Source organism: Megalops cyprinoides, chromosome 14 (assembly GCF_013368585.1).
Source record: "Megalops cyprinoides isolate fMegCyp1 chromosome 14, fMegCyp1.pri, whole genome shotgun sequence".
Classification (NCBI taxonomy): domain Eukaryota; kingdom Metazoa; phylum Chordata; class Actinopteri; order Elopiformes; family Megalopidae; genus Megalops; species Megalops cyprinoides.
The window spans coordinates 867259-882509 of record NC_050596.1 but is presented as its reverse complement, the minus strand read 5'-3'; the positions used below and the strand labels follow the sequence as shown (position 1 = coordinate 882509).

Sequence of the window (15251 nt, the reverse complement as noted above, 5' to 3'; positions counted from 1 at the left end):
GTGTAGATGTCAATGGTTCATGTCCTGTTTCTCAGTTTGTCTGCACAGACCCTCCAGGAGAATGTCACTCCTCTTCTCAACCTCCTGAAAGAGTCAGTGCAGTTAAATCTGGCTGCACCGGGTCATTTCCTGCTCCTGGGGTGAGTCAGCATTTAACAAACACCAGTTATTTCTGCCTGCCGATGCTCTCTCAGGAGAAAGGCTGCATCATAGCACACCACCAGTTAGTTCTGCCTTTCCATTTGAAAGTGATTAGGGATCCCTGTGTCTGGCTCCTACCTCTATGTTTTCTGCCTAGTTGTGACTATTTTTATGTGTTGCTGACAGTAACATGATATACATATTATCTGTGGGGCACAGAGTGCTCCCAGCTGAAAGGTAGGGAAGGATGGTCACATCTTCCCTGTTAGTTGCTATAGCTAGGGGTATGAGGGGAGGAAGTGGGGGAGGGCAAATCCCACTCTACCTCACTCCCCCAGTATGGTAAACTTCCTCACTTGTCTATCAAGTATCTAACCTATATTTTCAGGAATCCTTTCTAAGATTTCTGTACATAATCAGTGATTGACACTTGTATTATTGTGCTGATGGCTTGCATGGTCAAAGGGGGGTCATTCTATTGGCCTTGATAGCCAAGAGAGTCCAAAAACCACCTACACTAATCACAGGGGCAGTGAGGTTTACCAGTTTTGCTCCTACACAGCCGTATGTACACTTTAATAGCTACACAGTAGTACCTACACAAAACCTACTTAATTTGCTTATGGATAAAAAATGCTTTGGTGTATGGCTGTTAGTAGGGCTGGGTATTGGCACGGATGCCCCAAATTCAATTTGATTCCGATTCACAAGATAACGATTCGATTCAATCCAATTCGATTCGATATTGATTTGATTACAAATGAGATATGAAATACTATAGCAGCTTCCCATGTTTGGATAGATGTTTAAAAGGGGAACACAAATTTATAAATGCAGAGTCACTGGAAGCAAATTGTGAAAATCACTGAAGAAAAGGCCAAAGCTTTGTACAGTCATGCGCTGCTTAACGTCCATTCGGACAACGTCCGTTCGCATATACATCCGTAGTCCATAAGGTTATAATAAAGTTTCAAAATCCCGATCATAGCGGACGTAACCGGATGTAGTGAAGGCAACGTTTCCCGCACGCAACACGTGTATCTGATGTCTCATGGAAATAAAACGATTGCGCTGCCAGGCGTATAATGGTACAGTACATAGTATACCATGTAATACATATGTCTTGATAGTCATAATAAACGCATATGTATTAAACGCTATGCTAATGTCTTATGTAAGTACTGTAGGCTACCCTACTGTACTTACTAGCCTACGAAGAGGTTAATATTGTTGTTTTAATGTGAACGTCGCATACTTACAATTAAAAAGTTTGCCGTATAACAGTGTATGCTTCGACTCGTAAGCAGCAGCATCCAATATCGTGCCTATTTCATATAGGTTTGCTGAGAATAGTATGGTGTTCGCACACAAATCACATAACGTCCTGTTTCACAGAACGTATCGTTAAGCGACGCATGGCTGTATACCAAAATCTTTTTATGTGAGGAACACATGGGTATAGTTGCTTAAAAATAAAACCAACGTGTATCATTGCCTATATTAATGACACGAAGCAGCGATGCGTTTGCATTAGTTAACTCAGGGAAAGCTGGTTCGTAAGGTAGCTACAATGACTGACAAAACGTAGCTGACCGCCAGTAGCAACTTTGCAATTGTGAACAACCTTTTCTTGCTAGTCTAATATGAACAACTAGCTAGCAGATAGCAACCTAGCAAACGAACATGAACAACTACGTTTCTCTTGAGTTGCGATAAATTATATTGCATTCGTGAGCAAGTGTTGCTGTTCAGTTTAGCTAGGTAGCTAGGTAGTGGTTGTGCACTGTATTAAAGTTAAAGCTAAAAAGCTGTGACTGCAGTGCAAAAATATATGAATATATATACCAGGCATCTCCACGATTTCAGACACCCTTCTCCACGCATCATTTTTTAAATTTATATCTCTGTACGTATCAAGAGACAAATTGTAGAGTATGGGGAAACGAGACACTGCCACGATAAGCTTCTCCTCCGTGTTTGACTGGAACCAAAATGTTGGATCATTCGTTTCACCAACGTGTGTCACGCTGCCGTCACCGTGTCGCATCGCTCAGTATTTGCTTAAAACAAACTTCGAGTCTAGTCTATTTTAGCCCCACCTAGTTGCAAAGCCAAAGGCCACTTGTGTCTTGTCGCTGTAAATCGCCAACTCTCATTGAAAATGAATGGCAGCTGGTCGCTTTGTCTCTCTCCTGTGTCGTCCGTGTGACCGTATGGTTAGCCATGGTGAACACTGAGAGGTCGCATCACAGTTAAAAAAAAAAATTGATGTAACAGGTTTTCCTCTATGCGTTCGCAGGTTGTTAAACGTTAAAAGTTAAACGAGAGAGCGACATCTAATGAGGGGGGACTTGTAATTGCCTTTAGGCTATGTCAGAGCTCGTCTATTTAATTCTCTGGCTATGTTTAACCATTTTGGAAATGAACCTAGAAAACCGGAAAAAATGCATATTAGCCTAAAAGATAGATCCATAAATTTTACAGATCGATATCGAATCGGACAAATTTTAAAAAACCATTAATCGGGGAAAAAACGATATTTTTGCACACCCCTAGCTGTTTGTGTGGACCTGGCCTCAGGTCTGTATGTCCAGTGTACTAAACTATCCATATTTGATGTACATCCCACATTTATCACCATGAATATGGAAACATGCATCAACCACTCACTTCAACTTTGCTGTCCTGTTTCACTGACCACTTTACAGCAATGGTAAATAATTATTCCTATGTTCTTTTGTGTTTTATTGTGCTTCCTTTATTTTTCCCTACAGAATCCTTAATGACTTTGTGAACAGGCTTCCCAATCTAGATAACAAGAAAGACACAAGAGACATACAGGTACGATTGGTAGTCAGTGAGAGGTACAATATGGGACTACTGCTTTCCAGTCAACAGAGGCCCTAGCGGTATATTCACATTCCTGGATAGGCATCACTGAGGCCTTGGATTTTTACACACAAAGTCCTCCATTTAAGGTGACAGATGCTTTTCTCTAGGGTTCAGGGCTCTCTTATAACACCAACTAGCGATATTTCAGGGCAACACATCAACACTGATGATTTAATTCTGACTGACTTTAAGGGTCTAATTGGCATATAATCTTGTCTGTTAGAGGTGCACCTAGCAAGAGTGCTCCTTGCATGCTGAAGTCAGAGACAGGTGCGTCACAGCTACCTGGCTGTCCCTGACTGTATCCATGTGACCACCTGTAGGAGGTGACCCAGCGGATCCTGGAGGCAGTTGGAAGTGTGGCAGGTTCCTCCCTGGAGCAGACTAGCTGGCTTAGTCGCAACCTGGAGGTTAAAGCCCAGCCACAGGTGTGTCTCGAGGAGGAGGATCCAGAGGACATGGACCTCTATGGTAACTATGGAGACAGCAGCCACTCCTTTAGAATGGATTTATCTGATAAAACACGGTCATGGAGCATGCAGACATGCTTGTAAAACAGTTGTGAGTGCATCATTTGCCTGCCCCTCATAGACTCTGATGTCCAGGCCAACACCATGGTCTCCTCATCTGCACCATCTGTCTACAGTGTCCAGGCTCTCACTTTGCTGGCTGAGGTAAGACTCATTGTGGTGAATAAAATCTCTAACCCCCCGCTAAGAGAGATCTGTCTCTTCCATAAAGACAGCTTCCTGTCTTCATTTTTATTTCTTGAGAAAATAATATAATATAATATAATATAATATAATATAACGTAATATAATATCATAAATAATAATCCTTATGTTGCTCAAGAGAGCCAATCCGATAAGAGTTTGAGGGAGGCCAGTACACTACTTTTAAGTACCTGAGCAGGTTACAATGTAGCTTCTTGCCCTCCACACAAATGAGGAAATCCAAGCAGGTAAACCAAAAGAAAAATTGTGACAACACTGTAGTGGAGCTCTCAAGCTGGAAGAGCAACACTTTGTATCTTTTCATTGTCACAGCAGGAGGGCATCCGGTATCTGGCGACTAATGATATAGGGTTGGCATCACATTTTATAAGATATTGTTGCTTTTTCTTGTGAATAAATAGGTGGAAGTGTGAGTAGGTGGAGGTACGAATTAATAGTCAAAGGTGCAAATGACATAGTTGCACTTCTGAGGTTACACAACATACAAAACCATGAAGTAGTCTGTGTGTGTGTGTGCATGTGTGTGTGTGTGTGTATATTGATTGACTGCTGACATGCCTTAGGTACTGGCTCCTCTCCTGGATATGGTGTACCGCAGTGATGAGAAGGAGAAAGCAGTGCCACTCATCTCACGCCTCATGTACTATGTCTTTCCTTACCTGAAAAATCACAGGTAAATACGACAAAAAATCAAACCCCACGCACAAACACATGCACGCACACACAAGTATGCAAGCACTCACACGCACATTATAACACACACCCATACACACAAGCAAGCAGGCAAACACTCACGCATGCATATGAATGTATATCATCTGTCTTGTTTCATATCCTGCTTTCCCTAATTTTGCTGTTATGTGCAGTAGAAAACTTACTAGGGAAGGCTACAATGGTGAGTTTATGGTGAGGTAAACACCCTGTGTACAGTGTCTGGAACCTGCTATTTAAGGGGTTACTTACAGCTCCTCTGGGACCTGTTCTTGGTTCTGCAGCACCTACAATATGCCGAGCTTCTGTGCTGGTGCCCAGCTGCTTAGCAGTCTGAGTGGATATGCCTACACCAAGCGGGCCTGGAAGAAGGAAGCCTTTGATCTGTACATGGACCCCCTCTTCTTCCACATGGACACCTCCTGTGCCCCCCAGTAAGACCTGTTGGGGGGAAGTGGCACCCACCTTTTACTTAATCCAATAATGTTTTTTGTCATAATTACAGACCTGCGTTAATCCCAGGCTACATTACGTTTTGTGCAAGAATGTCACAGCATGTTGCATATGTATGGGTACTTCATAGTTGTTAATCACAATTCAGTATTTCAGCTGAATAGTTTATAATTCAAGAATTCTGCTGCCATTGTTGTAAAGAACATAAGTAAGATGACAGTTTCACAGTATTTGAATTATACCTAGCTTAATGTTTATACATCCACATTTATATCATAGTAAATATACTACACAATTGAGGTGTGTAAGTATATAATTTGGACACACTTTTCTTTCTTTTGAGAGAAAGTCATACATAGGCATCAAATTCACAATTTATATTTGCCTAAGAAAGTCTTTAGATCAAAATGTCTTTGAGTGCATGTTTCCCATTATCTTAATCTTAATGTATATAAAATATATATGCTTCAGACATTCTCTTCCAAATGAATTCACCAGTTCTCTTACAGCTGGCAGTCCATCATTGACCATCTATTGACCCATGAAAAGACCATGTTCAAAGACCTGATGAGTGAGTATCTGAGCTCTACCATAAATAACATTGTACAAAAAATAACATTCATGATATACAGTATGGTCTGATGCATACAGGCATGGCCGATGGCCACATTTTCATTGGTGTTAATGTGGTTTGAAGTAAATATTGATAAAGGAGAAAACATAAATGAGCATGAACAACAGTGAAATACAAGAGTAGGATCCTTTCCCTGTGAGCTCTGAACTCTGATCCCCAGATCAGCTGAATGCTATGTGCCCCATCAGAGCATGTCTGATATAGCCACCTTTTTGGATGTATGTTTGTGGCACTTACTGCTCAAGCCTGATGGAGTGGCAGGAAGTGTGATGTGTGACTGTCTGTCTGTCTGTGTCTGTTAGGCATGCAGAGCAGCTCCCTTAAGCTCTTTCCCAACTATGAGCAGAAGGCCATGCTGTTGAAGCGCCAGGCCTTTGCCATGTTCAGTGGGGAGCGGGACCAGTACCACCTCTACCTGCCGCTCATTCAAGGTACCTAGCCAACAACTAGACAGAAGGCAGCGATACCTGGAGAATATACGCTGAACAGGGACAGAAATCGAAAAAAGAGGAAAAGATACAAGAAAAGCAGAGGCAGTTTGTTTACAAAGTCAAACATAAATGGCTCCCATATTTATTGATTTTATTTTTACCTCTTGGAATGAGGAGTTGGAAATTAGCTCAAATGTTAGCACCCCCGCCCAAGATCCCCATCTTGTGGTATCCCTTCTTGTAATAATACATTGATTTCACATGCTTAGCAACCTCAGATTTTACTCTGCCAATACAATATGTCTGTTTTTAACTTTTAGTTAAAGTTTATTTACTTTGTGTAATCCTTTTTTAGTATTTATACTGTTAGTATATTTGATTACAGGCTAAATGTTTATGCTTAATCAAAGGACTCATATGTAATATTTGCCAAAATTTATAATTGAAATGTATTAAATACTATATTTAAACTGCATCATTCAGTTGGAAATTGTGAGGGAATATTTTCTCCACTAATGTGCACGGATTATATGCTATTATAAAATTAAATGAAAGATAGGATGGCAAGGTTTCAGAGCAAAGCAAGTTAGTCAATCAATCAAATCTTATTTGCTGCTGTGCATTTTTGCAGTTTAGATTGTTAGAAAGTGCTGTACATGTACCATAGTGGATTTTCCAGAGAGAATAAAAATGATTTGTCTTCACAGGAACTTGAAAGTTTGTGTGTAAATAATGTTGAATATAACTGCCTGGACTAATTCTGTTTCGTCATAACAAGTCAGAGAAATGTTTCTGACACTATATCCGTTTCTGTCCAGAGCGTCTAACGGAGAACCTACGTGTAGGCCAGACTGCCTCTGTGGCGGCCCAGATGTTCCTCACCTTCCGGGTGCTCCTGCTTCGTATTTCACCCCAGCACCTCACCTCTTTGTGGCCCATCATGGTCACCGAACTGGTGAGAGCACCACAGGACAAATTCTGCCCCCCCGGCCATGGTTGATTTTTTTCGATACTAGATTTGTGTGCATTTCCTGAAAATGCGTGTGAGCACGTGTCCATAGCTTTTGTATCTGTTTATCTTATGGCCCATCCCCCTTCCCTCTGTGTCTGACGCGGCTCCACAGCCTGAGAGAAAGCAGTGTGGTCATGTGGCTTAGACGGGCGGCTGAACTCCGCAACTAATTAGGCTGATAATTCAAAAACCATTCATCACAGCAATGAACTCATTGTCAGAATCCACACAATTTTTCCTACATTTTGATGTATAATTTGTACCCCTCGAGCATAAGAATTCAAAAAGATACATATTTTTCAAAGCCAGTTCACTCCTATGCTTTTTAATGGGGGTAAATTTTATGCAATTTTTTAAAAAAATAGCTTTAAAAGTATAAAAGTATAAAAATACAAGAACACCAATGGTGAACAAGCCAGCAGATTTGGTGTTGGTTTGGTGTCTGTAGCTCGAACGGTGTAGGCGTAATTAAGGCTAGAAGAAGAATAAACTAGATCTGTGAGCATTTCCTGAAGAATATGCGATGTGTGGTTGCCTTCTTGCATTATTGACCATACATGCAAACTATTGGAGTTGCTCCCTCCCTCCCTCCCCCCCTTCCTCTGTGTCTGGCGCTGGAGCCTGAGACAGAGCAGTAACTTCACACCAGCTGTCTCTGATTGGCTCTGTTGAAGATATGTAAATAGCGAGACATGAACTCTCTTAGACAAAGGAATGTGTACACGTGACTTAGAGTGGTGGCTGAACTCAGCACATAATTCTAAAACCGTTCATCACAATGCTGAGACAATATGAGACTCTGCAGAAGTTATCCTGTTTTGATGTATAATTTATGCATGTAGAGTCTGAATTCACAGAGACATGCCATCTCCCTCTCTGCCTCCCTCTGTGTCTTTTGATTGTAGAGCAAATGGTTTAGACTACAACTAAAGCTAGAAGAAGAATAAATAATAATAATAATAATAATAATAATAATAATAAGCCACACAAGAACAGTAGTGTGCTTGCCCTTTGGGCAACCAAGCCAATAATAATAACCACAATAGACACAAGCACAGTAGTATTAATTAGTAGCAAACTAATAATCAAAAGAAAAATGACATTTGTCTTGAACACACATATACCAAAGGGGGCACCCTGAACCACCGGAGCTTTCTTTGCTCTCCATCCACCTTCCCATATTCTAGCCTGCAGGGGAAGATTAGAATGAGACAGACACACACCCCTTTCCCACAGCTGAACCCTTATCTTTCTTGGCCAACCAGCAACCCTTGTTAAATGTCAGGGCCCCCTTAGGGATGTGATGTTTATCTCCATCCTCTCATCCCACCCCCGACATGTCCTATGCTACAGACACTCCCTGACGCAGCACAATGCATTCAGGGAGAAAGAGGGAAAGACTCAACCATTATTAAGTGGCAAAGAATACATCCAATGTGCAGTCAAACACGAGTGAATAACTGCTAATTCAGTGTGATAAATATATATGAGTAGATGGGAATGTGACTATATATCAGAATTTCAGTCCAATGCAGATCTTTTCCCTGCATTATCCAGATCACCTCATCTGCTCCCTTGTTGCCTAAGCAACAGCCTGACTCCATCTCCATTGGAGATGTATCTGCCTAGGTAAAGTGAGATATAGTCTCCCATCTCTCATCTCGCAGAGCCCACTGAATATTTCACACAAAACATTTCTCAGTAATGATGAACAGGTAGTGAGAAACAGGCATTTGTGGTCCGATATAGGGCATATGTGGATTTTCACTAAAGTACTCACCTACATTTATGTGCAATAAATCACCATTCTCTTCACAATATTTTTTCCCTGTCGTACCAGATCCGTGTGTTTGTTAAACTGGAAAAGGCCTTGTTGGAGGATAGAGACATCTCAAAGTAAGTTTTTTTGTACGTAGCTGTAATGCACCTCATCTTCTGCAATCATTGTTCTTTAAATGGACTTTGTTGCTTTGTCAGAACCATGCCTGTTTTCACACTTCCTTCACCAGGAACCTCAGCAAGGGGGCTGGGGCACTGGGGGCCCAGGAGAGGAATGGCCCAGTCTTCTTCTCCCAGAACGAACTGGACATGTACCTTTCAGCCTGCAAGTTCCTGGACACTGCACTGTCCTTCCCCCCAGACAGGATGCCACTGTTCCAGATGTGAGTGCCAATCCATTCCCCTAGGCTTCCACCCAGTGTGGTTCTCCTGCAGTCAAGCCTAAACAATCTTTTACCGGCACATCAGCACGAGAACATTTGGCCCTAAATCAGAAACATTCAGAACGACCAACATTATTAAATACATCCACCAATCCATTTAGCAGGTAGTGTATACGGCATCTCAAGCTTCAAGCTATGGTATCGAACACACAGATTGATTACTGTGACATGTCAGTTTTTCTTGCAAATAATCCTTTATTTTGCTTATTTTAAGTATATAAAAGGTCAGGCACAAAACACACATCCCAAGTGTCTGTCTGGCCTTAGCGTACAGACCCAGAAGTGTGCTTAACATCTGACTCAGAGTCCACATTGTGTGCTTATTCTCTTTGCAGTGTACCCCACATGTAAATCATAGCATCAGTGTGTCTGCGCCATGCAGGCCGTATTAACTATTAGTTTGTTCAGGACTTGTTTTCTTCACCAGCTAGAGGCAACCAGCAAGAAGCAACCTTAAAAATCTACCCAAACTAGTCTCCACTGACATCACCAACCCATTACAGCTGCCCTTACATTCCCCCTCACTTCACATGTCACATGTGAGGTCCTGATATGTTTCTGTGTGTCTGGCTAGGTACCGCTGGGCGTTCGTCCCTGAGGTGGATGTGGACAGTTATAGTGGGTTGGGGAACAGCATCATGGAAGGAGAGCAGGACTGCAAACCCCACATCATCAGGGTAATGGAGGGACTGCACTCCAAATTTGGGGTAAGAGTGAGCATTGCACCTGGGCATACCACAGTCACGTGACCAGTTCAGTCTGAGGCCCTCCAAGATACACTCAAATGCCAGACTTTGAGCCCTCTGCTTGCTTCTACTGTTTTGTAGAACAGCCACTGTTTCCAGGAAGTGGAAATTACACAGACTCTCATGTCTCTCATTCCAGGACCTGAATGGTACAGGTGAAGGGGTCCACTCAGAGCATCTGGAGTTCCCCCTGCTCACATTGCCTTCCATCTCCAGCATCACCCAGCTGGTGCCCTTCTTCAGGGTCCTGGGCTGCTCCTTCAAGGGTTCTGGCAGCAACCCTCAGCCTCAGCTGGTTGCAGAGTACCCAGCTCCAAACAGTGACATTGTCCTGAGAAAGCTAGAGCAGATCATCGGGGGGGAATTCCTGGAGAGCATGGATGCATAGAATCTGGAACAATGGAGCTTGGAACCCTGGGACAATGCAGAATGGACCTGAGTGTTCTGTATGTGTGTGAATACTAGCTATTTCCCTATAGAACTTCTGGTGAAGTGTCTTATTTATCAATAGAGTCATAAGCAATTCTGTCCTACCTGGTCTTGTACAATCAAACCAGGCCTTCTCTCAGAGACAACCAATGTCCGTTGACTATCTCAGTTTTTCAGTCATACCCTAAAGCATATGATGAAGATCGGATAAGGAAAGTGTGCAGAAAATCACTTTCACTGAAGGAGGTTAACAGAATGCCTGATTATCAACATACCATGTGCTCTACTGATTGTAACCATGCAGGCAGTCTAGGGGAGAAACAGCTGCATACTGTTGCATGTGAGACTATCAGTTCTGCTCACCTCTTGCAGTAGACATTGGCCTTCCTGCTGTGTCACCAGGGGTGTGTATGACAGTGGAAACAAAGCTGGGAAACTCCTGTGCCTCAGGACCATGCACACCTCTGTAGGTTTTAAGGCCATCTGAAAAAAGCAGGACTGACACTCAGAATAATAAATGTAGTTAGGGCATCAGAGTTAGGAATAGAATAAAATCAGTCATCCAACAAACAGAGCTGACTGTTTTCAGTTATGCTATTTCTGGTCAAAGCAAGATTCTGAAACAATGTTCCTTATTAACTCCATAACTTAACCAGCTGCAAAGGTAGAGGAAGTTAGGACTACAGCAATAAGGATATATCTGTGTTTCCCCAACCAAGGCCAAAAATCCTCTGACTTTAAAATCTTACTTAGTGTATCCAGTTGTTATCCTTTGTTCTTTGTTCACTGGTATTAGTGCTATAATGTTTTGGTATAGGGAGGGTAAATTATTCTTGATTATTCATGCTGCACTGGTTGGTATGTACACCACAGTCATAAAAAATTGTGAAAAAAAGAAAAATCCCTAATTCTTCTTTAAAAATGGCACCACAAAATGTGAATATGAGACACTGCAATTACAGTATTCACTTTTTCCTCCTATAGTAGAATTTCTGAGCTTACATGCCAATGTGGAACATACTCAAACTGTGATAAGCCCTCATGTTTAACAAAGGGTCTAGACTTCACTCTGAGGATTTATGGTTTAATTTGTGCCACATAAAGAGCAAGCATCATATATAACTTACATCTTAAAAGTTGTTTGCTTGCATGTGTTTTAGTGAAGGGAATTGTTCATCTCTTTGTTTGGCTTGGGAATATGATCCTATTAGTGTCTTATGTTTTATTCTTTACATGAATGCTTAATGTTTACATTGGAAATTTAAGAATTCTCTGAAATAAATGATCTAATTACTTGCTATAATTAAAACTAGTGAGATAATCCCTGTAAATAAAATAATTACCTCTAAAGATGAATGAATAAATGCCACTCAAATAATATTTTACCTCATTTATTGACTGATATGGTTCTCCCTTGTATATTCCTTCATTGGGTACTGACAAGGAAAACTAGGCTGAAATATGATGCAAAATGATTAATATTATTTAATCTCATAACAGGCCATCAAACTGAATTCACTTTTAACTCCCACAGGACAACAGCTTGATGAATGCAGATTCAGCAAGATAGAAGGAACAATGACTGAAGGCAAAAATAAACATCCTAAATATTAAACAGCTGTTATTTGTATGGGACAAAAATGATAAACGATTTGTAAGTAATGTAGCGGTGGCTAGCATAGTAACCATGCTACTTGGCAAACTGCGGGCACTGTTGTATTTGTTTTTGTGACTTTTAGGTTGTGTTCCTAGCATGCTCTGTGTTTTGTTTTCGTTATTAAACTGTTTAAATCATTAAATTGTTATTATTTTAATGGACATTATTGTATTTAGCTAGGAGTAGTGGTTTAAGTGTTTTGTTAACTCTTAAGTATCCACTCACATTATTTCCTGTGATTTTTATTTTCGATACCTTACGATATTACGTGCTTGGAGAATGACTGAACCCTTCTACAATTCGTAAATTGAGTGTGGGGTGTCGTTTTCTACAAACCTTATCTGACAATTCTTAACATGCATCAGTGTGAGGTACTTTGTAGTGCCACTCTTGTGATACAACCTCATTAGGTGATTTCACCAGTTTCTGTATTTCTCAACTAACTGTGTATTTGATATGTAATTTTAATCTTTTGGTGGAATTACTGAAACAAATAGAGAATAAGATGGAGATTTCACAATGAAATGTGTCAGAAGCAGAGAAATAGGGGATCAATGGCAGATTGAAGTTCTTTTAATAGATCTTTGCAGTATCAATTGTTATGTGACCACCTGGATTATACTAGAAAATTCCTGGCCATACATAAACAAGTCGATGTTTGAAATACTGCTGTGGTCTTTTTTTCAGATGTAGGCTTTCAGTAATGATGATACAGTATAAAATATTAAGTGTACCGTACACTGCGTAAAGAATCAGATGCCTTCTGTTGTAAAACCGTCTGTTATATAACCTCCAATTTATACAGAATTGCATTTTAAATAATTTACACTTTATAAAATGGATGAGTACATTGTTTTCTCATTGTTTATCACTGATTTCTGTATTAGCTTCAGAAGATTGTGGCATTTTGTAGTATTTGGTCATGACCGAAATAGGGCCTACATAAAAATATTAACAGATCATAAGCATGCCTGTAACCAGCTGTGAGGTCACTGAGGTCCGGAACTCGGTAATTTTTTTAGAGCTAAAAATAAAATTTGAAGCTAAATACAACTGGATAAAAAAATCAGTGGTTGAGAACTTCTGCTCCGAGACAAGCGCATGCTTAATTAGGGGCCAAGCACCGAAGATGCTGGAACCCTATTGTTTTCGCTACCGAAGGTGCTAGGTACCTATTGTAATTGTTAGAATTTTTCACTATTATTATTATACTTTCTCCTCTGGGAGTCTATGGCAGCCCATTGGTGGATTTTTATGAAATTTGGCAAATTGATAGGGGACAGTCCAAAGTATCCAGGCCTCAAATTTGGGGTCAATCCATCCATCTCTGTAGCACCAACAACAGGCTAAACTTCAAGGTACATTTTTGCTTATAACATGTGAACCATTTGTCCTAGAGTTGTGATCTTTCCCCTGAATCCTTGGGTCATGACGATTCGAATGCATCTATTGGCGTTAAAGTCCGCCATATTGGATTTCCCGCCATTTTGAATTTTTTGAAAAACCTACTTTTGCGAACTAGTCCTAGGCCATTGATCCTATCACCACTAAATTTGGTACGTATCATCTACAGATGGTTGTAACCAAAATTTCAAAGAGTTTTACTAGGGCAGACGATGGGGCCGCTGTCATCCAATGAATTTCCGTGCCGAAGACACCAAAACAGGAAGTGAGCCATATGTCAGCAATGCTTGGTTGGAGTCACGCCAAAATTGGTATATTTTATTGCCAGGGGGAATATTGGGTACCCACCAAGTTTCATGAAATTTGGCCATATGGGGGCGCTATACCAGAAAAACAGATGCCTATAGCTTTGGAACCAAAGCAGATGTTTCAACCAAATTTCTTATGCGTCATCACAGTGAAGGACCCTAGCTGGAAAAGCATGAAACCTGTGTGTCGGCTATTTGTTTTTCAGCCATCTTGGTATTATCATTTTTTCAATGGTTTTCTATGGCAGGCCATAGAAGCCCTAGGTGGATATTGGTGGAATCTGGCACCCTCATAGAGCACAGTCCAAGGTATCCAGGCACCAAATTTGGAGTCAATCCATCAATCCCTGTAGTGCCACCAACAGGCCAAATTTCAGAATACATTTTTGCTTATAACATTTGAACCGTTTGTCCTAGATTTGTGATCCTTATTTCCGCTGAATCCCTGGGTCATGATGAATTGAACAGACTGTAATGGATTTTAAAAAAATCATGTTTTCAATTTTTTGAGAAACCTACTTTTGCGAACTAGTCCCAGACCGCTGATCCTATCACCACCAAATTTGGTCGGTATCATCTACAGAGGGTTCTGACCAAAAGTTATTCAAAGAATTTTGCTAGGGCAAACGATACAGCCGCTGTCATCCAATGAATGTCCATGGTGAAGACACCAAAACAGGAAGTGAGTCATATCTTAGCAATGCTTTGTTGGAGTGATGCCAAACTTGGTACACTTTGTTGGTATTAGCAACACTGGGTATGCACCAAGTTTCATGAAATTTGGCCAGTTGGGTGCGCTATACCATTAAAATTCATGAAAATACCCATTACTCTGGCAGAAAAGCAGATATCTCAATTGAATTTCTTCTAAATTTCTAAATTTCTAACTAAATTTCTAAAGTACTTCATCAAAGTTAAGGATCCTATCTGGCAACTTATGAAACCTCCACATCAGCCATTTTGTGTTTCATCCATCTTTGATTTTGTCAAAAGCACATTTAACCATCTCCTCAAAGAGTTATGGCACAATGAGGTTTTGTGTATTACCTCTTTGGACCATTGTCTTTAACAGTTGTTAAAGGATAGTTACCAGGTTGCACAATGTGGCCGCAGTGTACCCACAAATTCGCCCGTGTAGTCGCCATAAAGGAAGAGTGGCCATATCTCTGCAATGCTTTTGTTCATTGGCATAAAACTCATTTAGACATGCTTATCATGAGGCCTAGGTGGAACACACCAAGTTTGAGCTATCAACTTGTCCTTATAAACTTCGTTAGGACATTTGACCAAGACACAGCATGCAAAATTTGAACTAGATTGGGCAAGTGGTTTAGGAGTTATGACCATTTGTGTGCTATAGCACCACCTATGGACAGATTTATACCAAATTTGGTCGACATGACTCTAACGGCCTGTAGATGAATATTCTTATGTTTGGTGATGATTGGACATTGCATTCAGGAGCTATAGCTCATTA

The 15251-nt window shown here is 40.8% G+C and overlaps 1 protein-coding gene across 4 annotated transcripts in view; it reads left to right on the top strand.

The window, feature by feature from the left end:
- The window catches only part of dop1b (DOP1 leucine zipper like protein B), a 40407-nt gene extending 28898 nt beyond the window's left edge, over nt 1–11509 (top strand). For all 4 annotated transcript variants that reach the window (XM_036544753.1, XM_036544751.1, XM_036544750.1 and 1 more), the window contains exons 26-38: nt 36–140; nt 2916–2982; nt 3357–3504; nt 3625–3707; nt 4331–4440; nt 4763–4912; nt 5441–5502; nt 5868–5996; nt 6815–6951; nt 8849–8904; nt 9018–9170; nt 9805–9937; nt 10116–11509. In XM_036544753.1, the coding sequence (XP_036400646.1) occupies nt 36–140; nt 2916–2982; nt 3357–3504; nt 3625–3707; nt 4331–4440; nt 4763–4912; nt 5441–5502; nt 5868–5996; nt 6815–6951; nt 8849–8904; nt 9018–9170; nt 9805–9937; nt 10116–10364 (1582 nt within the window). In that variant the 3' untranslated portion in view covers nt 10365–11509. The remainder of the gene's footprint in view (nt 1–35; nt 141–2915; nt 2983–3356; nt 3505–3624; nt 3708–4330; nt 4441–4762; nt 4913–5440; nt 5503–5867; nt 5997–6814; nt 6952–8848; nt 8905–9017; nt 9171–9804; nt 9938–10115) is intronic.
- The last annotated feature ends 3742 nt before the right edge of the window (nt 11510–15251 follow it).